Below are 26514 nucleotides of genomic sequence, written 5' to 3'. Positions count from 1 at the left end.
TTCTGATTCTTGTATGTGTATTTCGTGTGTGTGTGTGTGTGTGTGTGTGTGTGTGTGTGTGTACCTTGACACAGCAAGTACTTATTAGCATTCGTGACCTGAAACAAATTAATTCCCTTCAACTCTTGTTTTATGAAATTGCAGTGTTGGTAGAGGTTATTCATTTCTTGTCTTGGCCTTTCCACGCCAACGCAATGGAAGGAGCTTTAAAGCAGCAGTCGGACCTCCAGGATATCAGCCAAAACAGAGATCACACGTGTGTGTGTGTGTGTGTGTGTGAGTGAGTGAGTGAGTGAGTGAGTGAGTGTGTGTGTGTGTGTGTGTGTGTGTGTGTGTGTGTGTGTGTGTGTGTGGGAGAACACACACAAAGGGGAGCAAGGACAAGCAGATCTCAAGGGATGTCCACATATACACGACTGTTCAAAAGTTTGGAATCCCTGAGACAATTCTGTGTTTTTGAAAGAAAATACCTTAAACTTTCAGCTAAAATAACAAATCTAGATATTGTTTATGACTATGCTGTAATGGCTATCAGACATCCCACCTCTCCCGGAAGTTCCGGGTGTCTCCCACATATCGATAGCGGCTCCCTGGAAAGCATCATGAGGTCAAGGAAAGATGTGAAGTAGAATTCCTAAAGACCTAGGGAAAGACAGCCCAGAGAATCCGACTGGACGACTAAATATGCAAAGGCTGATGTTACTGACGTGGATCACGTTGATTGGTTGTTGGGTTGCTGCCGCAAGGAGTTGTGGGGCGGTGCTATCTCCTTGCCTTTCATAAAGGATGCTCCAGTGTACCCTGTGCTAAAGGAGATACGAAAGGGAGCATTGAAGCACCTCTCCTAAGCATTCAGAGAATTCGACCAGCTCTTGTTATGGCTGATACTTCCAGGTCATTTCACTCAGTTAGGAACCTTCCTAAGCCAAAGCGACTATCTGTGATGGATGGGACGTCTACATCATGGTCCATGATGGTCTACAAATGTTATTTTGCACCTCCAGAACAGGATACAGGAAATGGGGAACATTTTAGTATTATTTATTATTTACATGTTTATTACTTAAACACATATTTAAAACACTGAACTATTAAAGCGGATTCCATGAGTTAGATGTCTGACCCTTTCGGTCCATGTGGACGTCCCTCTCACTGGACAAGAGCAAGAGCTTAGAGAACCTTTCCTCTCCACAGCAGTTTCACAACTGAGCTCAACTAAAATGATTAAAGATGATACTTGAACAGTGTTTAATATGTACATCAGGAGGTCCCTGGAGCACACACAGAGAGAAGGTGAGGAGGAGGATCCAGGACCTCTCAGATTGGGACTGCCACCTATTTGATGTGATTTTGTCACTATCAAAATCTGTAAATACATTGTGTGTACTATTATACAGGGGCGTGGCCTGGCCTGGTCATCTGCCCTGAAGACCCTTTTCTTGAGCCTTGACCAGGCAAGACCAATCAGAGAGGCTTTACAGGAAAATATTTGGAAATGCTAATTATCTTCAATTGATGGGGTTACTATGCCAAACACTAAAAAGGGATGTACACATATGTTTTTACTGGTAAAGGAGTTGAAGCTAAACTGCAAACATCCTTTCATACTGAGCCAGGGAAATAAGGTGTGTAAATGTCTACAGGAGTTCCAAGTTATGAAATCATTCTTTTCTTTTCTTTTTTTAATAGGCTAGTTAGGCCATGCCAATTCAAGTGGAAACTCTATCACACTTCAGAAAATTGCGCAACAAAACATTATTCATGGAAAGTACAGTAATGTAATTAATTTCATTAGACCTACATACAACAAAATCAAATTTCATCACTTCCTGAACTGAATTTCATCACTTCCTGAACTGAATTTCAAGACTTTTTCAGGATTTCAATGACCGTGGGGACCCTGAATCCTACCTTCATAAACGTGACTGCCCAGAGACAGATTAGTTGTAATGATTTGGGCAAGTCAGGGGAATGTTACTGCCAAGACAAATCTTTCTTTGGTTACCGTAGGGTGTTTCGATAAGGCTTGTGTCCAAAGCCTTGCGCCCTCTCTGAATATTTTGAATTGAGGAAGAGAATTTCTTTTTAAGTGGCTTCATAGCCTAAGTCTTGGCAATGAGTTGACAGCAAGTCTTATCTATTAGAGATCCCAGTAAATCAACAGCAGGGTTAGGCCTACATAAATGAAAAGGAGCCAGGAAAAGGCTGTACAACTCAGATGTTCGTTCAGTGTACAACCTTCCTTTCAACATCAACTGCTCGAAGGAAGGCAGGATGTGCACAGCACAACTCTTGGCTGTTGAGTTAGTAGCCAACACTAAATAACAAATGGATTCTCACTGTTACCTAGGTTTAATAAAGGAAAATAAATGTTTTTCTTGACTGTTACAATTACAATTGAATTTTTAAAGTTCTGTATTGACTAATAGCTTATGGCATAACTCATTTATTGTGGCGTATGAACATTCACTCATATGGAACAAGAGATGCATCCACAGACACAACTACAACGTCACGCAGTGTAGTCCACAGACAAAAACATACAAAGAACTCAGAGAAAGTGGCCGCACAATACCCAACCTTTATAGAGCTTACAATCTTAACTTACGTTACTTTACACACAATACCCAACCTTTATAGAGCTTATCATCTTAATTTACTTTTCAAAAAGCCTCTACAATCAGTTTTTTAGCCTGCAGATTCTTGTCACTGTAGTAGTGGGTGGCCACACTTTGGTCAGGGACTGTTTACGCCTCTGGCCATTTAGCCTCTAGCCATGAGGATGTAGTGGTTCCCTCTGTCGGTGATGGGAAAAGGGCCCAGGATATCTACAGGACTGGACCTAGACGCGAACAGGATCTTGGCTCTGGTCTCGCTGGAGCTGCTGAGGATGGATGGATGAATTCCCATCCGCTCTCCTCTCCTCGCTGGCTGCCACTGGAGTCTGAGGACTGTTGCTAGCTGCCGCTGAAGACTTTAAACTGCTGTCGTCATCGCTTGGGGTGGCACCCCGTAGAGCATCTACCACTGGAACCTCTGTGTCTCCAGCCTCACTGGGTCACAGGGAACAGGCCTGTCTCACTGCCGCCCCTTGCCACAGCCCCTGGTCCATGGAGCAGGCACTCTTCAGCATGCCTCTGGGGTCAGCGGTCGAGGGAACTGAACCAGCTGGACCCAACAATGTAGTAGAAGGCCTTGTGGATGTGTGGCAGCAGATAAGAGTCTTTACTCTTATCTGATAAGAGTCTTTACTCTTTGTTTGGTGGATTGGATGATTGAACTCTCGATCAGTAACAAGGAACAAACAAGACATATTGGCAATTTTACACTTTATTCATTTAATACACCCTCAGGAGCCTCAGGAGCGGGTGGAAGATCCATACGCAGCCACAACAGCCTGGCACCTACTCCTCATGCTGGTCACCAACCTGGTCACACGTTGCTGTGGGATGGCATTCCATTCCTCAACCAGGAGTCGTTGCAGGTCAGTCATTGTGGTTGTGTTGGTCACTCTAACACGTACAGCACGCCCAAGCTGATCCCACAAGTGTTCAATTGGGTTGAGGTCTGGACTCATTCCATTCTCTCCCTGATGGTGTATTAAATGAATGAAGTGTAAAATTGCCAATATGTCTTGTTTGTTCCTTGTTACTGATCGAGAGTTCAATCATCCAATCCACCAAACAACTCAAAACAAGAGTGAATACCAACAGAAGAATAGGAGAATTTTGGCACATTTTGCATTGTGCTGCTCATCCCACAAATGCAAATGTTCTTTACAAATGTGGCACCATTTAAAAGGGAAATAAACAGGCTTTCCAACGGTATAAGATTGATTGCGAAGAAGCATTGTTACAACAAAGAAATAATCTACCAAACACACAAATCTCCTTACTTTTTGTGCTATGTATATAAAACTATAACTCATCCCTTGCAACATAACTTAAGCGGCAGTCCCACACAAATACATACCAGTGCTTGCAGTGTGAATTGTGCACGTAGCACTTCTGACACAATGGACTTCTAAATTGACTCAAGATAACAGCCTGTCATCAGTAAGGAGATTACACGGCACAACCAACCTACATTTGATCACATCAAGAACTGAATGAGCATATTGATTAAGCCCACAGTTAAAAGAGATTATTAAAATGTATGAAACCATCCAGGATGGTCCATGTGATAACATCTTGGCATTTTCTAGTCTGAACATGTTTGTTACTTTATTGTTAACCAGCTGTTACAATATCAACTATTGTGCTGCAACAACATATTTAAGGTGCAAAGGAATTTTGGTAGGACCTATTTGCTTACTAAATCGGTTCCAAGTAGGCTAGGGCAGTGTTGAAGCTACCCTTTTGGATCACCATCGTCATAAAAACATGACCCTGAACGTTTCACAGCTGCTTCTTACAGTTGGCTATGTTTTGCTTAGCTAAAACCGGACAATTCAGAGTATATCAATGTGTCCTGGGAAAGCATTTATTTCATTGAACTAAGAGAATAGCTTTAAACACTTAATGTAGGCTACGGCACAAAAGCGCCCTCGCCACTCACAAGAGAAAAGGGGAGGGGCACTTCCTATGGATAAGATAGCCTGCTCTGTTACATACTGTTCTTTGTACAAAAAGTACGAAATTGCAACGTCGACACAACCCCCACCCTACACAGAACCACTGGGAATGCCCAGCTTTTAGAGAGCTCCACGAATTACCCTATGATTATTCAGAAGAAAATATCAGTGAGATAAAGAGCACCCTACTATTGGAAAATTAAACTAACTTATTGTCGAAATGTGCTCCTATATCCGCGATTAAAGACAGAGGTTAGCATATATCAGCGTTGAATGTTGGTGGTGAGGCTACCACATGATACATAGCCTAGTCCAATATTTCCAACAATATATTATGAATTTCGAATGCGAAACACATAATCTAGTTTATTATCAAAAACTGTCAAAGTCTTATGTCTGCGAGTGCATCAAAACAGTGAATGTTACATAATAACTTGATGAGACTGTTGCAAAAACAGTCGGGCGCTCTCGCGATATATGCTGACTTCCATCTTGCCACGTTCCAGTATTGGAAGTACAAGAGATAAAGGAGGCGGTTCTAACCTGCGGGTATCCACACGATTGAATAAGCCAACTACCTCCTTTTTTGGATTGGACGATTATTCCCTTTTCTCCACCCACAGATGTTTCGTAAGATGAACACTGGCTGTGGGCTGAGTCACTCAAAGCCGAACGGGTTGCTATGGGCATCGGTTTATGAAGGCAGAGGGATTTGATTTTAGAGTACTAAGGTTACGTTAATTTAACAATTTACAGTGAAATTCACTTAAATCTAATTTAGAGAACGCACGAATTGCAGACGAAATTGCAGGAAAAATGGCTCAGAAGAAAAATGCACGAGGGCACATTAAAAAAGGTAGGTATTTCTATTTCTTTCAGGCCTATAGGCTATAACATAGCATATGAGCAACCTTCAGCAGTGGTAAAGGCCTCTGAAAGTTAATACAAATGTATTATTTTCCCACTAGTCGGTTTACACAACTAGCAAGTCTAAAATCAAGCCTTGCCCATTTAAAGCCTTCGTGCTATTTTAAATACATTCGTGCTGTTTTCATGTCCCACTACAATTGGCTAGTCGATTCGATGTAGCTTTTACCATTGTTGCTTCCTTGAAGCCAACACTTAGACGAGAGGTCTATTTGCAAATTACTTGTGCATGCTGTATCACCGTGGTTGTTATATTATGCAATGCAATATTTTATAAACTGTAAAGCTACGAATTTGATATTAAATATCCAAATAGAATTGGTTACATTAAAACCGTCTGACTTTTTTAATTGAAATATAATTGTGTATTGCATTGTTGCCTTAATGTTGCGTCCGTAGCCGTTCGCATGTGTAGGGGTAACTTTTGCTGCAGTTCACGGTGGACTGTTAAATTTGTAATAAAGTTACGAGCTCCGCGATTCCAATGCAACACATTACTCTCAATCAGTTTTGGTGAATGCTCACGTGTCAACTATGGGCAAACGGGGGAGGGGTTACACGTGGCTGGAATCATCTCGGTTTCAGATGAAGACCCCCGCAGACTAGGATAAAACAAACAATTAAAGTAGTCTGTCTTACCTCTTTGACGAGAGAAAAAAAAAATGTCTGCTATTGTAGGCTACTTAAAGGCCACACGGGGAGTACGTCTCTGCAGTTGAAACTTTGATCAAATGGCCTGTTATGTAATTTAGTAGCCTAGTGTGTCAATCGGACCTCTGGGTCGATATGTAGAACCTCTGCAAAATCATCCGAAGAAATCGCCTTTACAGAAGTAGAAGTTTAGTTGGAAGTTTAGTCGAACTTCTCTTCCGAAGATCACCCCGCCCCCTTCTCCTTGTTGAAAGTGGAGTCCCATGCAACGAAAGTTAACCACGATAATAGCTTACATATGGGATATAGCCTACAACTTAGTCTAGAGGCCAATATCGGCGTACAGATGTGTATTGAAATAATGTGACACCTACGACCACCTCGTATATGCTAGGCTACGTTTAATATGGTTGTCGCCTAGTACCGCTGGCCATGGTGGCCGTGAGGGACACGATGTCCATATGTTATCGCATGACTTTCAGTGTGTGAAGGCTTAAGGGCAAGGCTACTTTATTGTGGCCTTGTATTCTGGTAACATAAAGCCTAAGCGTACAGGCTACAACTAGGTGCTTCATGCAACTTTAAAACGAGAACGTTTTAACACTGAAAACATCTTACATTACAAAATGCTGTTTCATTTCAGTGTTAAAGTATGATTGTATCTGATGTTGGAGTGATCTAAGTTGTCTTAATGTTTTTGAAAATCTTTCAGACTATTTGTTCTCAGCTTTGAAGGTAGGCAATGTTTGTCGAATGCTGAAAATATGAGATTATTTGAGAATGCTTGCTTGTGTCACAAATGACCAAAGTTCTTTCGAAGTAATTGCATGTGTGTGTGTGTGTGTGTGTGTGTGTGTGTGTGTGTGTGTGTGTGTGTGTGTGTGAGAGAGAGAGTCAGTCAGTATGCTTTGCTTTAAAGCTCAGTGACTCCAAGAGCGTGTTCCAAACATGAATGATTTGTTCGTCAGTATAGTAGGCTGTAGGCCTGTTATTATCTAATCAGTAAGATGAGATGACAGTTACATCTAACCTTTTAATGCATCTGTTTACACGCGTTTCCAGTGTTAAGAGACTCTGTTGTTCAGAACCAAACCAGACTTTTAAGGTTTTTAAAGCAGTTTTTGATTTGATTTTCTAACATAAATGTCACAAGGGATGGGCTATGAATGCAAATTCCCACTACCACTTGTCCAGATGCTGATAAGACCAGTCACTCATGTAGGGCGCGGTGCAGGAGTGCAGCTCCTCAGGCACATTGACCAATCGGTGCTCCCGCAGGTTGGAATGGGAACTGTTGTCTACACATTACAAAAGGAGAGTAGTGCTTTCACAGTCCACAAGAACTTTACACAAGATGCAATTTCCCTCGGGATTAATAAAGTATCCATCTATCTATCTATCTATCTAAGAGTGGGCAAAATCCCCAAGACCGCAGCCATAGCTGTTTGCACGGGTCATTTGTGTGAGCGGCTCAGTAGTTGGATTCATGGTGAGGGTTTGGATGCCTCCACCCCCAACCGAGACAGAAGTCCTTTGTAGGGAAAGATTTGTTCTTCACCTCGTTGAGGCAGTCAGAGTCTGGTCGTATTGGTTTGATTCACATTTATTCCCACTTGCAAGAGGATTTCCCAGCTTTAAAGTGATTGCATATAGGTGTATGAGGTTTCTTGTCAGGCTGGTATTTTCAGTGGCGCATGAAGAATAAATGCGCTCAGTTTTCTTTAAATCCAAAGACCATTTGGACCTAGCGCCACACGCCAGCGTCTCCTGAGGAATGTCATTGATGTCAGCCTCACCTCTCCTGTAGCTGTGCACCCCAGTATGCTGTTGTGTTCATTAGCAATATATCATTGTCCCTATCGCTCTGTAGTTTTAAAGGCTGCCTCTAAAATGTGACGGTAGAAGAACGGAAGACTAGTTTTAGACAAGTGTTCCCCCCACCACCACCACCCATCTCTCAGGACACCCTATCAGCAGCTAAGAACAGTGCTTTGGGCTTGGCCTGGATTTGTGCCCATTCCATATGAGAGGCTCAATGTATTCTGGCCTGTCAAGTTGGCAGCTCTAAAAATAATCAGTTGGTCAGCTAGGTTCCCGTATCAAGTTTGCTTGCTTTCTCTGTGAACAAAAAGACCGGGGCAGCTGTTGTTGCACAGGGGTTCGGGACCGTAACGACACTGGCAACCGTTTCGCCCCCTTTTCCTGTGCTTCTGACTGCGGTGCAAGGATGGGTGAGCCGAAGGTGGAAGTGACTGAATTGATAGAGGACACAGGTAGATAAGTATGACTGAGGTGGGAAGATGTCGGCTATGTGATGTGTGCTAGGGTTGGAACTACTACAGAGGCTTAAGTGATAGGATCTATTGTTGGTGTGATCATTGTAGAGAAAATGTTCAGATGCCGATGTAATGTCTAAAGTTTTCAGTGAAAATAATTTAACTTTAATAAAAGTTAACATCAAGGTAATTGCTGACTATTATGAAGTATTGTCAGAACCGAGGTTGTTGACACCAGCAGGTGGCTGGCGTGTGTGTGTGCGGAGTGTGTGTGTGTGTGTGTGTGTGTGTGTGTGTGTGTGTGCGCGGAGTGTGTGTGTGCGTGTGTGCGCACGTGTAGGCTATGTATGGGGATGAGGACACAGACTGAAGTTAAAGGTTTGACCTAGAGATGGTAGCAAGCTCAACACCTGTTCATTCTACTCTAACCCGCTACCTCCCATATAAGAAAATCTTCTTGTCATAACTTCATGTAGAGTGTCAGCAGCACCAAGAATAACTATACTCTTTAGCCTTTGCTGTGTGTGTGTGTGTGTGTGTGTGTGTGTGTGTGTGTGTGTGTGTGTGTGTGTGTGTGGGGGAGAGAGAGAAAGCCAGAGACTGGTTTGCTGACCTTGCTGCGCTTACTTGTATCACAGCTTTTGCATTGTTTTGAGTTGGACGAGAAACTAACTGGAAGATTCTGGAGATGGACCTTGTGCTTTAATACGTGGATCTCTCTTTGATTGTGCTTTGCATTGAAGTTGTGTGTGTGTGGCACTCTACCTTCTTTTTCACGTTTGCAACTCGTCTAATTGGGACTGAATGATTTTGATTTACCAGGACCAGAGGTCAAGCAGCAGCCGGGGAACAAGAATGGGAAGAAGTCCGATGGAGCTGGGTCCACCTCCTTCTTCACCTGGTTCATGGTGTTGGCTCTCCTCGGTGTCTGGACCTCCGTAGCAGTGGTCTACTTTGACCTGGTTGACTATCAGGGTGTCATTGGTAAGTTCTGCCCCTTAATTCTAGACCTAATAGTGATCATTTTGGTATGGCTGTGTTTGAGCTCAACAACAATGTATCTCAAGTGTTTGGATGTGAATGTCCTATTCTGTGTAAGATATCAATCCAGCTCATGACTGTTTCTCTTGAATTGAATTGTAATTTCTTCTTGTAATCTTTGGTTAATCTTGCATGCAGCCAAGGCAAAGGATTTGCACCATAATCTTTCAGAGGTTTTGAAAGGTATGATGATTGTCCGAACAATCAAATCCATTATCATAATTCCCACCCCTTCATACCACCACCCTTTGGGGGAAAAATCGAGTATCAAATCAAATCAAATCAAATCAAACTTTATTTGTACGGCGCATTTCATACAAGGAGGTAACACAATGCGCCTCACAGTAGGAAAATCGACTCACACACTGTAGGATGCACTTGTATGCTTGGATTTTCACTTAAAGGTGATCTATGCAGTTCTGTGGGAACTAAATGTCATACTTCCCAGTCCAAATAGGACTGGGGCCAGGTTTGTCCACCCCTACCTCTATTCCCTTCACACAAGTGGCCAAGATGGTGGACGCTAAAGGCTACATGTAGCCTGAAAACATTTGTGATCGAAAGAGATCTTGGCGACCATTAGTGTCCCCATCAAAATCAATTGATATTAATATGTATCATTGACTTGGTCAAAGCAGTTGTAGGTCTTCTTTTAAGCACTCAAGCTTTTGAGCTCACTAATAGGCTAACCATTCATGTTAACTGATGGGCTTGCCACAGGATAGCTGTTTAGCATGCTAACTTTAGTAGATATCTCATAGGCACTTTAGCAATTTTAGTACTACAGTTCTCACACACAGCACAGCATAGTCCAAAATTCTTGCTCAAAGGCATTGATATTGGGGCTCAGCGATTTACAAAACATAATATAGAAATGTCAAATATTAACAACAGGCAAAACCAAATCATAATGCTGAAATGAGTGCATAAAATAGTACTGAATAATAGTAAAAGACATTATACTATAATAATGATGATCATAATATACATTACACACTACACTGAAGTGCATCCATTTTATACATGTTAAAGTATTAAGCTTGTTTATATCATTGTGTGTGTTCTTCACATGACAAAAGTGAACTTTATCCAAGCCAGTTCAAACACCAACAAATGCCATAGCCGGCATTGCAGTAAACTGTTGGGTTTTGCACAGTAAAATATTTGAAATATACTAAACTAATATATGGCACTTGTGTGTGATTAGCCCACCGTTATTAGTTATTAGACTCTTTTATCCATTGCAACTTACAAAATATTATAAATATATAAATAAAAATAACTGTAATAATAACGATATGTAAATGCATGGCATGTATTATTATTACTGCTTAATACCAGGGTATTAGAATACAAGCTAGGATGGGGAATCTTCTGCCCAGTCTGGTCAATTATTTCTCATTTAAGATTTCGGACATCCCACAATCCATTTGTGCTTTTTTTACACACAGAAACTTAGAAACTACATAAAAATCATATCATATAATTCTACTGTCACCCAGTGAAATTAAATATTCTCCTGTATCACTCTACAAGCCCATCTCCATCAAAAAAAATGTCATCAAAATGAAATGATTTGAAGTGATTAGTCAGTCATGTGGTAAGACGTAGGCTAGGCTTGTTGCTACGTCAGTTTTTTCAGTCAGTGTGTGTTCCAATAGCACTGTAATTGTTATTCCACAAAGGCTATATGAATTCCCTTCAAACCCATTAACCTAATCACACATGAATGTTTAAGATACTAATCCTTGTTTGAATGCCAAAATGATATTGTCACTTGATAGGATTATCAAGATGGTTGTCCTTGTGCCATTCTATTGCCTGAGTAGAGCCCCCCTCTCATGTACACAGATGGAAGCTCCCATGAAGTGTACAAGGAAGTTGAGAAACTAAATCCATGTCCAATTACTTCACTAGGCAAACTTGTATCCTACGATGCTGACGGTGATGGTGACTTTGATGTGGAGGACGCCAAAGTGCTGCTAGGCAAGTTGAATTAACGTTGCATGTTTTTTGCATGACTGATACGGACTTTTGATGACTTGTGTTCCCTGACACTTCCCACACTCCAGATTGGTAGTGGAGTGGTGCATGAGCGTGACGTGACATGACGGTTCATCCACATGCCATTCTATTGTGGGACCAAGTGGATGCGGTGCAACAGTTGAACCGCTAACCCTTAAGAACAACATAAGGGTGGAGTTTAAAACCCGTTAACCCTTAAAAACAACATTAGGGTGGAGTTTAAAACCTGTTAACCCTTAAAAACACCATTAGGGTGGCGTTTAAAACCAGTGTTAGCATGTCATTGTGCAGTCCACAAAATATCCCCTTGCAGGGATCGCAATAATATTTCTGTTAAGATTTTTTGGCATTATTGCATCCAGGTATGCCAGGAGTATGACAAGAATTGAACCCAAAGGAATTAGTAGCAGTGCTTTTGCATGTTCCCTTGCTCCTCATCCTCATAGTTTGGCCTATTATCCTTATTAGGCCGCAATCATTTCCTTTTTCTTGTAACATTACTTAAAAATGTCCACCCTATTTTTCTGCTCCTGTACTGTTTTTCCCATCTCTCTTTCTCTTTCTCTCTCTTTCTCTTTCTCCCTCTCTCTCCCTCTTACCTATTCTTCCCCCTTTTCCTGTTTTTCCTCTGTGTGTGTGTGTGTGTGTGTGTGTGTGTGTGTGTATGTATGTGCGTGTGTGTGTGCATAGGGCTGACCAAAGATGGCAGCAAAGAAAACTCAGACTCCCTCGAGGAGGTCCTCGATATTTTAGCCGAGGAAGGCTCTGATTGGTTTCAAGGCTTCTTCACCTTCCTTTATGATGTAATGAGTCCCTTTGAGCCGCTAGAGGACGAGGAGGCTGAGGCGGCGGCGGAGGATGTTGCTGGCACGTCACAGACTGAAGGGGTTCAGGGCCAAAAAACATGTGTCATTTTAGGCCTTCAAAATCAGTGATGACATCCTTGATGTTTCCGTTTTTCAACGATCAGGACAGCAATGCTTAAAAGAACAAGTGGCCTCTACTTTTCAGTTGCATAATGAACATATTTGAAGGGAAAAAAGAACTTAGAGTACGATTCCCCGAAGAGACTTAGGACGACAATGCCATTTTGTTTTTTTGCACAATGTGTGTAATATTCCTATCTTCATCATTCCTTGTTGTAATGGATGCAATTATTTTGCACACATTTCTTTACATAGTCAAGACGAGATGATTTTTTTTTTTTTGTATTATTTATTTTACATTTTTTTGTAGAATGGATAACCAATGCACCACATCTCCCTGCTATGTCATGTTTCCCAAAACACTTTCTTCAGAGAATGCTAGAGAAATGTATTTTAGTCTCATTATGTGGAATCACCATATATATATATTTGTTTCAGTTGTTCAGGGACACACATTAATGCTTCCCTCATCTGTGTTGAGTCTTGAGTCAGTATGAACTGTCTTTTTTTTTTATATATATAAAGCCATACCATCTAGCTTGGTGCCAGTTCAGAATTGAATACTAAAAAAAAACAATAAATGGACGGTACCAACAATAATAGAATTGCTATATGAAAGGAGTGTAGTTGGAAATAGTTGTTCATAATAGTTCCAATAGAGATCTCCTGGAGTAATTCATCTCTTGGCATTTGCACCAGATCCTCTCTAGCTGTGATCAGCACATGGTCACTGGGTTAAAGCTAGTTGTTAGTGTGATGTGATGACTTGGTAGAGACCAGTTGCAAGAAATGAAATGCATCTTCTACAGGACAATATGAACATGTATCTTCTATAGGACAATATGAACATGAAAGCACTCCAGCAGCCCAATTTCAAGTCTTCTCCTGAACCCCAGATCTCTGTAACGGCCAACAGCGGCTCTTAGTCACCTGCAATGAAAACACGACATTCTTGGTTAAAGTAAATATTTGTTTGTGTGTATGTGTATCTATATATGATCTTGAACAGAATTGAGCAGACGTTTTTAGCATCCGTGACTTCTCCTTGTCTTCCATCTACAGATAAATCTGGGTTGTAATGGAAGGTTTTTTTCAAAGGTGAAAAGAGTACTGTTGGGGGGGCCTTTCTCTTGTGAGGCTTGCACTTGCTCACTAGTCCGAACACAAAGGCAGGCTGAGAGAGTTGCTCTTGTGCTGCTAAGAAGAGACGCCCCCCCCCCCCGCCCGTTTGTTTGAAATGTCTTTGTGCGGGCGTGCTGGCAAAATGTGTTTATTCAGTCAGTAACACTCTGGTGTATTGAAACGGTTTAAGTTCATGTATTCAGTACTGTAGTTGGACATGGAGTTGCAGAATTGAAAGGTAAATTAGTTTGTTCAGTTGTTCAAAATATTGTGTTTTATCTTGCTTGGAATGCTGTCATAACCTTTCTAAGACTAAGAAGAGGTAGAGGCAGAGGATCAATGGGAAACGGGCCATTTGTGTGTCCGATCTATACATTTCTCAAGTATGCAGAGGAGGGGAGACATTTGGTTAATTGTAGTTGTAGCTTTTTAAATGTAGATTTTAGTCCAGAATATCCTACATGGACACTATTCATTTCACTGGGAGCGGGAGTTTCACCTGTAGCTTTGGATCAGAGAAACAGACAAAAGCTAATATCGGCCAATAATTGTGAACGGCTAACTAGCGAACATGCTTTCATTCTATTATGCATTTGGCTCAAGGTTCTCAGATCCACAGGGCTTGAACTCGTATGTTAATGCCACGAGTGCTAACGTTCAGAGTTCAGTGTTTCGGCTACATACGGTTGTATAATATTTGGCCACTGAGTAAACAGGATACATCATCTGTTCTATGTGACAAAACAACATTTAAAAATAGCTGCCAATTTCCAAGTGAATGATATGATAATGATGTTTTCAGAATTAATTTAAGGAAGAGTCCAAAGTTTACATTTCACAACATACTTGGTGGCCAAAATGGGTTGGCCCTTCCTATGTTTACCCATTGTTTACATATACATCAGTAACTTGTTCATTTATTTAATAATCAATGAATAGAGTAGAATCACTTTTGCATCTAGAGTAACTCATTGTATTTCAAAACCAGGTCTCCTAAGTATATCGTATAACTTGTCAATGTTAAGGTTTGACAATGTGTTTAGTCTGCATGTTTGTTCAGGCACTGGGCTCTGTAAAGCGCCTTGAGACAATCCTATTGTTTTGGCGCTATATAAATAAGATTGGATTAATTTCAAACTATTGAGGCATGTATGTTTTAACAGTCAGTGTAGTCATAGTGGTCTGAGTTCTCAAAACTGTCAACGATTATCTTTTCACTATTAGATGAACCAGGAAACATAGCCAAGAAACAAGGCAAACAAGGTACTTTTCCTGCATATGCTCTGGAAGTAGTTTTCAGAACTTAATGTTTTTCAGTGGCTTACTACTTTGACGGTTGAGATTGCCTAACTAAGACTAAGAGTTGGTGTGCACTAGCTGCATGATGTAGAGTTGGCTGGGCTTTTGAATTTCTTGATAGAATTATCTTTGTGTTGCCATAGTTTCCAAAGTCCTAACAGTATTCAAATTAACAATGACGTTTGTTTTATTTTTGAAGTTTCATGTCATGGGCAACTTTTGTTTGACACTGGGATTACCGGTCTGTCATGTCCTAACAACTGACCCAAACTTTGAACTTTTGGTAATTCATCAACTTGTCAGCTTTTGTGAATTTGGAGTGGGTATTTCAGAAAGTATAGAATAGAGGTTTGGGGAATTTTCTGAAGAATGAATTGTTAGATTTCTGTCTAACAATGTGGAAGCTAGAAGCTAGGTTAGTCCTGAGCTGTTGCTGCTGATGGTAATGCTAAAGTTTTCCATCTAGTAAGTCCTGTTGGTAGGTCACTCTCTATATTTCAACGGTAGCTTTACGTTTTGGGGCTAGGTTTGGAGTATACATTAGAGGTTGAACAATGTTAATACAATATCCTAGCCAATCGGCGGGCATATTTTACATATCTGAAAAGATATGAATAGAAATGGCTAGAGTTGCGATGCATTGTGTGATTGATTTGAATTTGCTGCAGTGTATAACGTGCATCTTTTGGTGAACTAAAATCGAAATGACGCCGAGTGATTTGAGTTAACTAAAATCTCAATGACCCCGAGTGATTGGAGTTGCTTGTGTGGTGTAAATCTCAACACCTTGAGTGTTCTTGGTTCTTGCACCCTCCAGACCACTCTATGGCCAAAGACGTGGGGACAAGATTGAGAGAGGCTCTGAAAATGCAGCTGACGCTCATCCACGAGCGTGTAGAGGCCAAAAAGATAGCCAAGATGGCACTCGCTGAGGTTAGAAACATCCTAGCCAAGGAGCAAGAGGAGAAGTTAATGGACCAGAAGAGAGAGGAGGCTCAGGCTAAGGCCTGGGAGAGAATGGAGGCCCGTTTAAAGGAGGTGGACGTGAGGGTAGAGAGGGAGAAGGAGAAGGAGAAGGATAGGGAGGACCTGACAGAGAGAGAAGAGCTGAGAAAGCCAATCAAAGAAGATGATGATGAAGGAAGAGAGAAGAACATAGCTGTGCCAAAAGGGGAATTGGATGGGAAGAGAGTAGAGATGGAAGCAAAAAGTGTCAAAAGTAAGGGCCATTCAAAGTCCAGAAAGAAGCCAAGCAAGTCCTCTGTTTAGGAGATGTAGGTTCCTGATGGATCGACGCTGTGATGAGCTGTGGCTGGAGCTGGAGCTGGAGCTGCAGCTGCTCGTCAGGTTGATGTAGGAATATCTTGAGGAGATGTAGGAAGAAATCACTCCCAAAGGAATGTGCCGATGTCTGTCGACATAGGGAGAAATTCACTGTACAGGAAATCCAACGATCAGATTTGACTTGTTTTTAGTTTAGTTTTTGAAGTTTTATTTTTGTTTTCCCAACATTGTCAATCTTTCAGGTCCTTAAGGATTAGCACAAATATCCATTTTCATATTCACTCCTGTTTTGACTTGACATTTTGAGTCACTTAACTACATCAATCACTATATAAGGATAAGAATTCTGTCCATCGTTAAAAATAAACCTGATTAAATCTGGATGCGAAAAATGCTGTCGTACTGATCACTGTAGTAATAATGCATTGTGGTATCCTACAGCAGAAACCTAGCTATGAATACATTTGGTCTGTGTGTGTGTGGGTGTGTGTGTGGGTGTGTGTGTGTGGGTGGAGGGGGGGGGGGGGGGGGTGTGTGTGGGTGTGTGTGGACGCCTGGAACCAGAATTTCCTGTCACCTATCCTTTCCTTCACATTCACACATGTAAGGCACTCCCTCTTTACAATACAACTCACACAAGAACAAAAGTGAATCAAGTCTGTCTTAGGGGTCCAAGGTTGAAGATACGGTTGGACCCTTTGTTCATGTTGTTCATTAAAGTTGCAGTTGCAAAAGTCTGCAGGTGTCTTGGTAATATTACTGTGTTGGGTTTTGCTATTTTAGGTGTAGGTGGCAATAAACCTGCCTTCGCCAATCATGTCTTGATTGTTGGAAAAAAAGTAAAGTGAACTGATCAACTAATACGTAATGTGTAAGCCACATGTTTCATCTCCACATCAGTGTTGGGAAGATTTACTTTAGATTTTTTGGGTCGTCATATTACTGGTTGGACACCCTTAAAAGATGTTTAAAAGACTATATTTTTAACATTCAAGTTAACCTTCACACCCACCTATGTGACACTTAGGATTGAAAGATAGACTTACTGCTGTGGTGGAGCCAGCTAAGGAAGAAGCACCCGCTGCACCTGTGGAACAAGGTATGTCACTCAAATATAAAGTCAACAGCACATCAGATTTTAAAACCCAGCTTACATGAATACGTCCTTAAATCCAACTATTATAAAAATGAACTCGATTTTACACCCATTAGTTCTGAACTGTGAGTAGTTCGGCCAGGTTATATGTTATGGCTGTTGAAAGGGGCAAATGCCAAGTGCATATATGATGCTGAATATTCCACAAATTGGGGATTCATTTCCAGTTTCATTCCATTTGCTAAAGGTTTTGTGGAGGGGGCAGATGGGTTATGGTGGTTCTGATGAGCAATCCAGACCGTGACTGTTGATCCACATTTTATGTATTTGCTGTAAAGCACTTTGAGCTGCATTCTTTTGCATGAAAGGTGCTATATAAATAAAGTTTTATTATTATTATTAAGTGCACTACAGACAGATCCAGGGCCTGCGGAGCTGCTGACGTGGGCCTTCCTATGTGCAGCAGCTTCAGTTACACACAACTGATAAATAGTACAGAAAAGCTCAGGTGTCTAGAAGTCTGCAAGCACAACTGCCTTTAATGCAGCACAAAACCTATTGCATGATGTTCTGTTCCATAGCGTTTGACCTGACCTTGGTCTTTCACGGTGATTGCTCCACATGCTATCCTCAGCCCTTATCTGGTTCATTATTAACTCTGTACATGCAGATAGTGTGTGTGTAGCATGTGTGCACCTGTGCTGTAGAATCAGTTTCCCTGGATCTGAGACTTGAAACATGAGTGTGCCCCACACACACATCCACCATGCAGATAAGCTGGTCTTTCAACATACCCCAAGGTTGTGCAAGCACCTCTACATGTTCACCTCACATCTATCTGGCATCAAACTGGCCCTGTTGGGAAATACATTCGGTCTCCTGCCCCCTTTTGGTGGTGTGCAGTAGCAATTCTTTGTTCATGGTAAAGTACTATACTTCAGCATTAATGCCAAAACTCACTCTCCTTACCAATAGAGCCAGAGCCCGTTGAGGAAGAGGAGGAGCCCGCCGAAGAGGAGGCAGTTCCTCTTCCAGATGGTAAGTGTGGAGTGGGCAGGCAGTCTGTTAGTGGTTTAGAAGAACATGCTTTTTAATGACATTCTTTTTCTTTTTCTGTGTGAAGCTCATTTATTGATTTCAGTTGTGTGCTATTTGGCATAGCTGCCTAGATAAAGGCTGTATCTATCATGTTGTCAAACTTAGATTAGTAGTGCCTTGTATTTTACCTTGAGCGCCCTTGTCAAAATAGGTCTTGATAATTACACGTTGAACGGGTTTTGTGTTTGTGTCTTGTTCGGTAACAAGCAATTAACCTTTTAAAATGAGCGTTTACCAAACCAAAGAAGACAGAATCAGAGTTGCAGATTGGCTTATTGTTAGCTATTGTATGTCCCCTATATTTGAAATAGCATAGCATGGCATTTATGAATTCAGCTGATGGTAAAACCAACCTCTGGACTAGTCAAGTAAGACTCATTGGGTACTCTGGGAATGTATCCCAGCAGTAGGAGAAGTCAAATGGGATGTCTAATGGTTGAAGAGAGATTTTCGATGGACTTATTTTCAACTGAATTAGAAACATACATGCCATATTGTTCAACTAATATACCTATTTTCTTTTATTTATTAAAACTGCTGTTTAAATAAAAACAATTATTTAGATTCAGAAAATCCTCTAGATGGTTATAAAATGTCATGCAATGAGTTATAAGTTTAGTCGCCTTGTTAAAGTTGTGGCTTCAAATGTTTGGATGGTTCATATTTTTGACTAATTCTAGAGCCAGAAGTTTTGGAGGAGCCTGAGCCAGAGGATGTAGAGGTGCCAGAAGTTGTGGAAGAGGAGGCTGAGGAGTTAGAAGAGGAGCCTGAAATTACTGAAGATGAGGTAGATGTTCCAGAGGAGGAACCCGTGGTCCTGGAGGAGGAACAAGAGCTTGCAGAAGAGGAGCTGGAAGTAGAGGCTGCTCCTGAAGTGGAGGCTGAGGCTGTCACCACAGAAGAAGTTGTTGAGGAGCCAGTGGAGGAACCAGTTGCAGAGGAAGCTGTTGAAGAACCTGAGGATGCACCCATTGAAGATGCTGTCCTTGAAGAGGAAGCTGCCTTGGTAGGGGATGCTTCTCCAGAGGAAGAGGCTGTTGCAGTAGAGGAGGAGGCTGTCGCAGAAGAGGAAGAGGCTGTCGCAGTAGAGGAAGAGGCTGTCGCAGTAGAGGAAGAGGCTGTCGCAGTAGAAGAAGAGGCTGTCGCAGAAGTGGAAGAGGCCGCCGCAGAAGTGGAAGAGTCTTCTCCTGAGGAAGAGGCTGTCGCAGTAGAGGAAGAGGCTGTCGCAGAAGTGGAAGAGGCTGTCGCAGAAGTGGAAGAGGCTTCTCCTGAGGAAGAGGCTGTCGCAGTAGAGGAAGAGGCTGTCGCAGAAGTGGAAGAGGCTGTCGCAGAAGTGGAAGAGGCTGTCGCAGTAGAGGAAGAGGCTGCTCCTGAGGAAGAGGCTGTCGCAGTAGAGGAAGAGGCTGTTCCTGAGGAAGAGGCTGTCGCAGAAGTGGAAGAGGCTGTCGCAGTAGAGGAAGAGGCTGCTCCTGAGGAAGAGGCTGTCGCAGAAGTGGAAGAGGCTGTCGCAGTAGAGGAAGAGGCTGCTGAGGAGGCAGCACCTGTAGAAGATGACGTCGAAGAGCTTTCTGAAGAAGAGGCAGAGGCCGACCAAGCAGGTTAGATTAACTCCTATTTGTTTTGGATTGTGAAATCTAAATGTGTAATATATATTTTTCTAGTGCAAAGCAGAGTGTTATCTTTTCTAAGACTGTCCTTATCCCTAAGCAATCTGTGTGTTTTGCAGAGGACACAATAGAAGATATGGCACAAGAGGAAGCCTTGGTGCAAGAATCTGAATCTACAGAGGAACCAGGTGGGCATAATACACACGCACACGCATGCGCACGCGCGCACGCACACGCACACATATGGATCTCAAGATGGGAGTCAAAAGAACAAATAGCCTACACCCTTATTAATTAATTGACTCAATGTTAAAAAAAAGTGAAAACTTGTCCGTGTTCAAATAGCATACAAATCTTCGTCCGCTTCCAAGGAGTGATGTCCATCTCTCACATGCAGTGGGTTCAATGCTGAGTGGATTGCACAATAGGAGATTAAGGTTAAGAGTGATAAAGCATCATCCAGGCAGTAGTATTACGTCACGCATGCACAGTACAGCTGCATCAAAACTCGCCCTGAAAAGGCTCGAACACTAAAAATAAACACCAATGTCCTAGTAAAAGCAGGCAGTATTCAGGAATAATAAAGAATGATTGAAAAATGCAAACATAATGAATCGGCACAAGGTGTAGATGGCATTAGAAAAACTATGTTACAACTAGTTGTCTGTTTTGGGGGGTGGGTGTAAAAGTCAATTACACTCTGGAACTGTAGAGGTCGCCAAATTGCAAAAAGAGAAACGTCCTGCATAATGGGGATGTGTCTGAGCCAATGGGCCCTTGAGTCCTCATGAAGTCTACTTGTTCTCAGATGCCTGTGTGTCTGAGCCAATGGGCCCTTGAGTCCTCATGAAGTCTACTTCACAGCTTTCCTTGACCTCATGACACTTCCTATCAAGGCCAAAGACAATAGGACTGTCTATCCGACCGCAGCCATGGACTGTATATAAAGGTTGACAATGTATTGTCTCCAAAACCTGAAGTAACCATCGGTCTAGCACGCCTGAGGGTGGGCTGCAGTTCAGTGTGTGACTCCACCCGTCTCCATGTGTTTCAGTGACCGTAGCCTATTTCCTCTGTAGTCTCTTATTTCCCCCCCCAGACGTTAGTTGTTAAAACTAGTGCTGTCAAACGATTAAAATATTTAATCGCGATTAATCGCATTTATGTCATAGTTAACTCAAAATTAATCGCGATTAATCGCACATTTTTATCTATTCAAAATGTCCCTTCGTTTATTTATTTTTTCCATCATTTTATTTTTATTTTAATGCCCTTATCAACATGGAAAAGTTGATTGGCTTGCTTTATGCAAATGTTTTATTTTATTGAAAACCAATAGTGCCAAACAGGGCGGTACAAAATAAAATTATAAAGTGCACATTTCAGGTAAACAAGGACTCAGCCTATAGTGCAGTTAAACCATGGCTTAATATTTTCTTTTTTTCAAGTTTGCTGAGAACATAGCAGTCAGGCCTCTTATTTCAGAAACATTGCACCGTAACAGTTAGGTTACCAATAAAAGGTAAGCCTACTACTTCTTTGCTTTCAGCCAGCTGCCTGTTGACATTTTCAGACAACAGTGAAGCTCGCTTCTTTTGCACAACACAACTTTTAAAAGTAAACATTCCATTCAGAAGCTTTTTATCATCCATTTCGCCGTATCGCGCTCACCATTCACTCAAACCGTAACGTTAGCCTACTACAGTTTGCGAGGCCAAAAAGAATGTAAATCTAAAAAAAAAAAAAAAAAATTCGCGTTAATCTCGCGATAAAAAAATTAACGGCGTTAAAATGGGTTTGCGTTAACGCCGTTAATAACGCGTTAAACTGACAGCACTAGTTAAAACATTATACTACTATATCATGAGGAGACGTGGATAGACTTGGGAATGAATTGATTGATAGCCTCGCTGTTAAAGTAACTAAATCTGTCTGGTTGATTCCAATTCAGTCTGATTGAATGGTTTTATTGATGATATCAGTTTTATGCCGATAGTGGAATTTGTAGATTTTGGAGTAATTCTCGTGTATATATATATATACCTGTCTATTTGTCATATATACACCTATCTATGTGTATATATATATGACACGTGTGTATGTGTAAATATGGTGGGCGTTTCATTGACTGTACAGAGCACGCTCAATTTCTAAAAGAGAAGTTTAGGCAATATCTTCTTTCTTTCTGAATCCAGTTGGTGTGACTTTGATTGATTGTTTTGTGTTGTAGAGGAGGAGATGACCGATGAAGTAGAAGAGGATGGCACAGAGGATGTGATGGGTGGGTGGACTAGTAGTCATATGCAGGTCTGACTACCAATATGTAGTCTGTAGGCCTACACTTCCATACTCAACCAGGGCTGGATGAAAAGCCTCAATTTTTAAAAAATGCATTTGATATTTTTCAAGAAATGATTAGATAGATAGATAGATAGATAGATAGATAGATGGATACTTTATTAATCCCGAGGGAAATTTAGGATTAAGCACTAAACAGAAAATGCATAAATGTTTCTGTTCTTTACCCAAGATCGTCTGAATTTGATAGTGAGACTTGACTGTAACTTAAGTTTTTAAAATGAAGTTTCTTCCCACAGAGGAGTTTGAGCAGCCAGAGGAACAGATTGAAGAGGAGCCCTCAGGTACGGTCAAACGTTTGAGTGTTGCACGGAGAAGTTTGTTCTGTGCTGTGTGATTGCATAGATTGCATAGTTATTTGCCATGGTTTGCAAGTTTTGTTTGTAATGTATGCTTGTATATGAAGATGTCTGTCTGGGGAGGGGGCTGCTCTTGACAGACAGACAGACCACAGTGAGTAGGGTTAGAAGGGGGGGGGTCTGCTCTTATAAGATCAAGAGTGGGCAAAGCCGTATACTAAGAGTGAGTTGCACCAGCATAAGTCAAATTTCCTTAATGGTCACATGATTCGTGGACAGCCAAATAATGTCAAACAAGTGAACCTGTGAGAAATTTCCATTTTTAATATACTCATTTAATTTTATTTAATATAATATATGCGCTTATGTGGGTTTAGTTGCAATAGGCTTAAATAGGCTCAAAACCAACCCACACAGAAGTGACCAAAAGTCTGCCCATGAAACTTCCGACTTGTTAAAACAGATTAACATTGACTCTGTCCAGTGTTTGGAGCTTGTGAGTGGTCAGTGGCAGGGGGGTGACTTGCCTTATACCTATGCGACTCTGCGACTCTAGGAGTGGGCTGTTTCTGGCTGGGTGTGCTTGGCCTTTTGGGCTCATTGTGGATTTTTAGAGAGTAGCTCTCCTCAGAAGTCTTGAGTGTTGCTTTACTGCCTTGAATCATTACAGTTCACTTATGCAAAAAAAAAAACAATAGTTGTTGATTGTTTCTTCAGATTCTTTGTCTGTGTTTTGCAGTATGCAAATCTGGTGGATAAGTGGTTATTTTCTGTCGGAGTATGGATATTGATATTCGTACAGGCTGAATCCTGAGCTACAATGGCTAAATGTTAGCTAACTGTTATATTTGTGTTTAAGTCCCTTTTGAAATATGTCTGTTTAGAACTCTTGAGTGAGCTCATTGTAAGCATGCCTGTGTCACTGTTTTGAACCCTCTCTCTCTCTCTCTCTCTCTCTCTCTCTCACTGTTTTGAACCCTCTCTCTCTCTCTCTCTCACTGTTTTGAACCCTCTCTCTCTCTCTCACTGTTTTGAACCCTCTCTCTCTCTCTCTCTGCTATTGCTGTGGTTGGAAGGCTCCTGTAAAACCCGTTGGAGTCGTAGCATTCATTTTCATATTTGCAATGTTAACAAAAACAATAAGAAATAGTAGCTGGCAACAAAGCTGAATTTGTCTTTTGTGTTTTGTATTTGTGTGTAGAAACGTAAAGCTGGGGTTCCTGCTGGGGGGCGGAGGCGTGAGGACCTGTCCACATCACATTCCACTCGACCTGAGCAGAGTATCCCCCACCACCACCACCAACACAACAAGAGGAAACTAGTGCTGTTCCATGTTCTCTGAGAAATCATTTCTATACTGTTTTAGGGGGTGGCGTTTGTTTATTGGATACTTCACAATTCTTTGAGGGTTTTTTTTTGTTTTTATTTCATTAGTTTTCTTTGGTTTTGTTTAGTTTGCTGTAGAAATATCCTAACATCTTTTTTTCCAAGGAACTTTCACCAATACTGTAGTTAAGCAACATTCCCTTCAGACAGTTTTTTCGTATTTTTGATGATAGATAGTTTTTCTGTTTTCTTTCCTGTGTATACGGCAGAGGTACATGTTGCTTTGCTCTTTCTGTTCTTCACATTATCACCCAAACAGAGATCAGCAGTTCAAATTGTAAACTGAGCTGAGTCTCGCTTTGGAATGTTAAACCAAGGTTTGTCCGTTTAATGTGAAGCTACTATGCAAAGCTGCACTGATCTTCAGCAGTGATGTTTTTGTATTACCAGTATGTACTGAGTCTACACTTCATGTTGATGCATATCAAAGGCATGTCTATGCTGGCAGGTAAACTTGGATATTTCTTCAGGTTTTCTGTGTATGAGGGTGTATGTACTGGTTTGTGTACAAGAGTGTAAGCATAATATTTTGCTGAACAATCATTTCTGAGGCATAAGTGTGTGTATGTGTGTGCGTGTGTGTATGTATGGGTTGGAGAGTAAGAGACCCCCTTTTTTTCTGTGATTTGAGTCTCATTTTTCACCACCCCCTAGATCGATCCTTCTTAAGTCTTTTTCAATTCTGGTTGTTTGATGTACATACTGAAAAAAACTGAACACGGCTATTTCTTGTTGAATGTGCTCTTTCTCATGCTAAGCTATTACATTGGCTATCAAAGAGCCCGTTATCTGTTTGTTACCTCTCTATCTGTTCTCACTCAGTTGACCTTTTATCTCTCGTGACATGTTGAATATACCACTGCTCTGACTTAGGGTGAGGATGGATATAGAGACTCAGCTGTACCTCTTACACAGTGGGCCTGTTCAAGGCGATGCTTTTGAGCTTCTGAGCCACAGACTTGACTACCCCAGCTGTGTGAGTTTGAGCCAAACTCTGTGTGAGGGAGAGAGAGATGTGGTTCTCATGGGACGTCTGCATGGTCAAGGGCATATGTTGAAGCTGACCGTTTAAATGAGCTACCTAGGTTTGCATTCAGGAGTGAGCGTCTGTGTACGATCAATGTCCCCATCTTGTGTAAACTATCCAACAGTAAGGCCGTGAGGTGATGCCATGAATGTGCTGACTAGACCATGTCCCTCTCGATTGTGTTTGTGGGAAACTCCCTCAGTGTACAGCAGAGTGTTGAATTCATTTGTCTTGTGTATGTTAGTTTTTGGTAGTGCATGTTTGCTTTCCTGAAAGAAAAATGTAATACAAGACCTCCACAAAGAGATGCTGTAAAGATGTAGAAGAGAATGTCAGCTCAGTCGCTCTCAAATCGCTACAAAAGTAGAAATCCACTTATGTGTTCTGTTTTTTTTTTTTTAAAGTTTTCAGCATCAGGTGTGTTTAAGGTCACACCGGGCTGCTTGGAGAGACTAATGTTATATTGACCTAAAACATTTTTTTTTAGAAAAAAGCTCATTTGGTTAGTCTCTACGCCGGCCACTGAAGTGTGTTTGCTGTGGTTTCACTTGTGATCTCCCCTCATGGGTTAGCGTTCTGTGTCCATTGGGTTTGGATGGGGCCTGCCAGAATACATGTTGTCTGTGCGATAGACTTTAGGAACTACTGCATTGCAAAATCTCTTCCAAGGAATTAAACAGTTGATTTCATAACAGAAGACAAGATTTTAACAATTTTTAGGAATTTTCAGTTTTTCTATTGCAATAGAATCTTTTCTATTCAACACTTTTAAAAGTCTGTGAATTTTTAACGGGGTGTTTCATTTTACATACGACAAAGAAAGATGGGTCTGTTTTAGATTTTTAAACTTGAGGAAAACATTTTCCATTTAATTGTATAAAAAAAGTGTTAATTTTTCAAAGCCATATGTGAAAAGGTGGTGTTTAGCAGCGGAGAATGGATGATGCTACAAGGGAAACCCATTACACAACTAGCAATAACATAGTCTCCCGCGGACGTAATCTTTATTGCAGCCATATTTGAACAGGAGTCTTACTCAATAAGCTCCCCATTTCCCTGTGTCAGAGGTTTACATAGAATCCTGCTGTATAGGCTGACCAATTTTAAGTTATTGTGAATTTTACACATTTGTCACAATTGTAAATTTCTGTTTAAGTACTGCAATAAAGGTTTGGGACAACAGTGTTCTTATTGTGCTGTGTTACTAACTTACTTTATAAGTGACTATTTAAAAAAAAAGATTCTCAAGAAGTGTATGGAGAAACCTTATTGTTAAGCCTCTCTTTGCATATTCTCCTTAAGTATTGTGCTGTTACTGGCTGCCCACACTTGTGTGATGCATGCTATTAAAAGTCTCGAAGTACACTGGAAAAGGATGAAGCTCCTCGGAGTACCATGCCATCAATGGGGGTTTTGGGTTCACTTTTGGAATGGGATCAAATTCAGATTCTCATTCAGATGGGACCGTATGACAGTTTGTCTTTGTAGTAGAATAATGTATGAGATATATATATATATA

At 41.2% G+C, this 26514-nt stretch overlaps 1 protein-coding gene across 12 annotated transcripts; it reads left to right on the top strand.

Moving 5' to 3' along the window:
- The first annotated feature begins 5205 nt into the window (after positions 1-5205).
- Positions 5206-26180, top strand: asph (aspartate beta-hydroxylase). 12 transcript variants are annotated; one of them, XM_031559436.2, is made up of 13 exons: positions 8167-8424; positions 9250-9411; positions 9607-9651; positions 11386-11454; positions 14766-14804; positions 17152-17223; positions 18196-18258; positions 18999-19414; positions 19739-19916; positions 20045-20113; positions 22156-22206; positions 22523-22567; positions 23784-26180. In XM_031559436.2, the coding sequence occupies exons 1-13, from the start codon at positions 8379-8381 to the stop codon at positions 23789-23791; spliced, it is 1263 nt and encodes a 420-aa protein (XP_031415296.1). In that variant the 5' UTR covers positions 8167-8378; the 3' UTR covers positions 23792-26180. The 12 variants fall into 12 exon arrangements, with proteins under 12 accessions (XP_031415286.1, XP_031415296.1, XP_031415289.1 ...); XM_031559429.2 differs by having other exon boundaries at positions 18999-19579; positions 19619-19916; XM_031559430.2 differs by having other exon boundaries at positions 18999-19597; positions 19640-19916.
- The last annotated feature ends 334 nt before the right edge of the window (positions 26181-26514 follow it).

This window comes from Clupea harengus, chromosome 22 (assembly GCF_900700415.2).
Source record: "Clupea harengus chromosome 22, Ch_v2.0.2, whole genome shotgun sequence".
Lineage (NCBI taxonomy): Eukaryota > Metazoa > Chordata > Actinopteri > Clupeiformes > Clupeidae > Clupea > Clupea harengus.
The sequence above is the reverse complement of the archived record's forward strand: the minus strand, read 5'-3'. Positions and strand labels throughout refer to the sequence as shown.

Coding starts and splice junctions, on each gene's coding strand:
- asph (XM_031559425.2), top strand. CDS start 8,379: ATGGGTGAGCCGAAGGTGGAAGTGACTGAATTGATAGAGGACACAG. Junction 9,652..11,385: donor TCTTTCAGAGGTTTTGAAAG/GTATGATGATTG, acceptor TTACTTCACTAG/GCAAACTTGTATCCTACGAT. Junction 11,455..14,765: donor GGACGCCAAAGTGCTGCTAG/GCAAGTTGAATT, acceptor TTTCACTATTAG/ATGAACCAGGAAACATAGCC.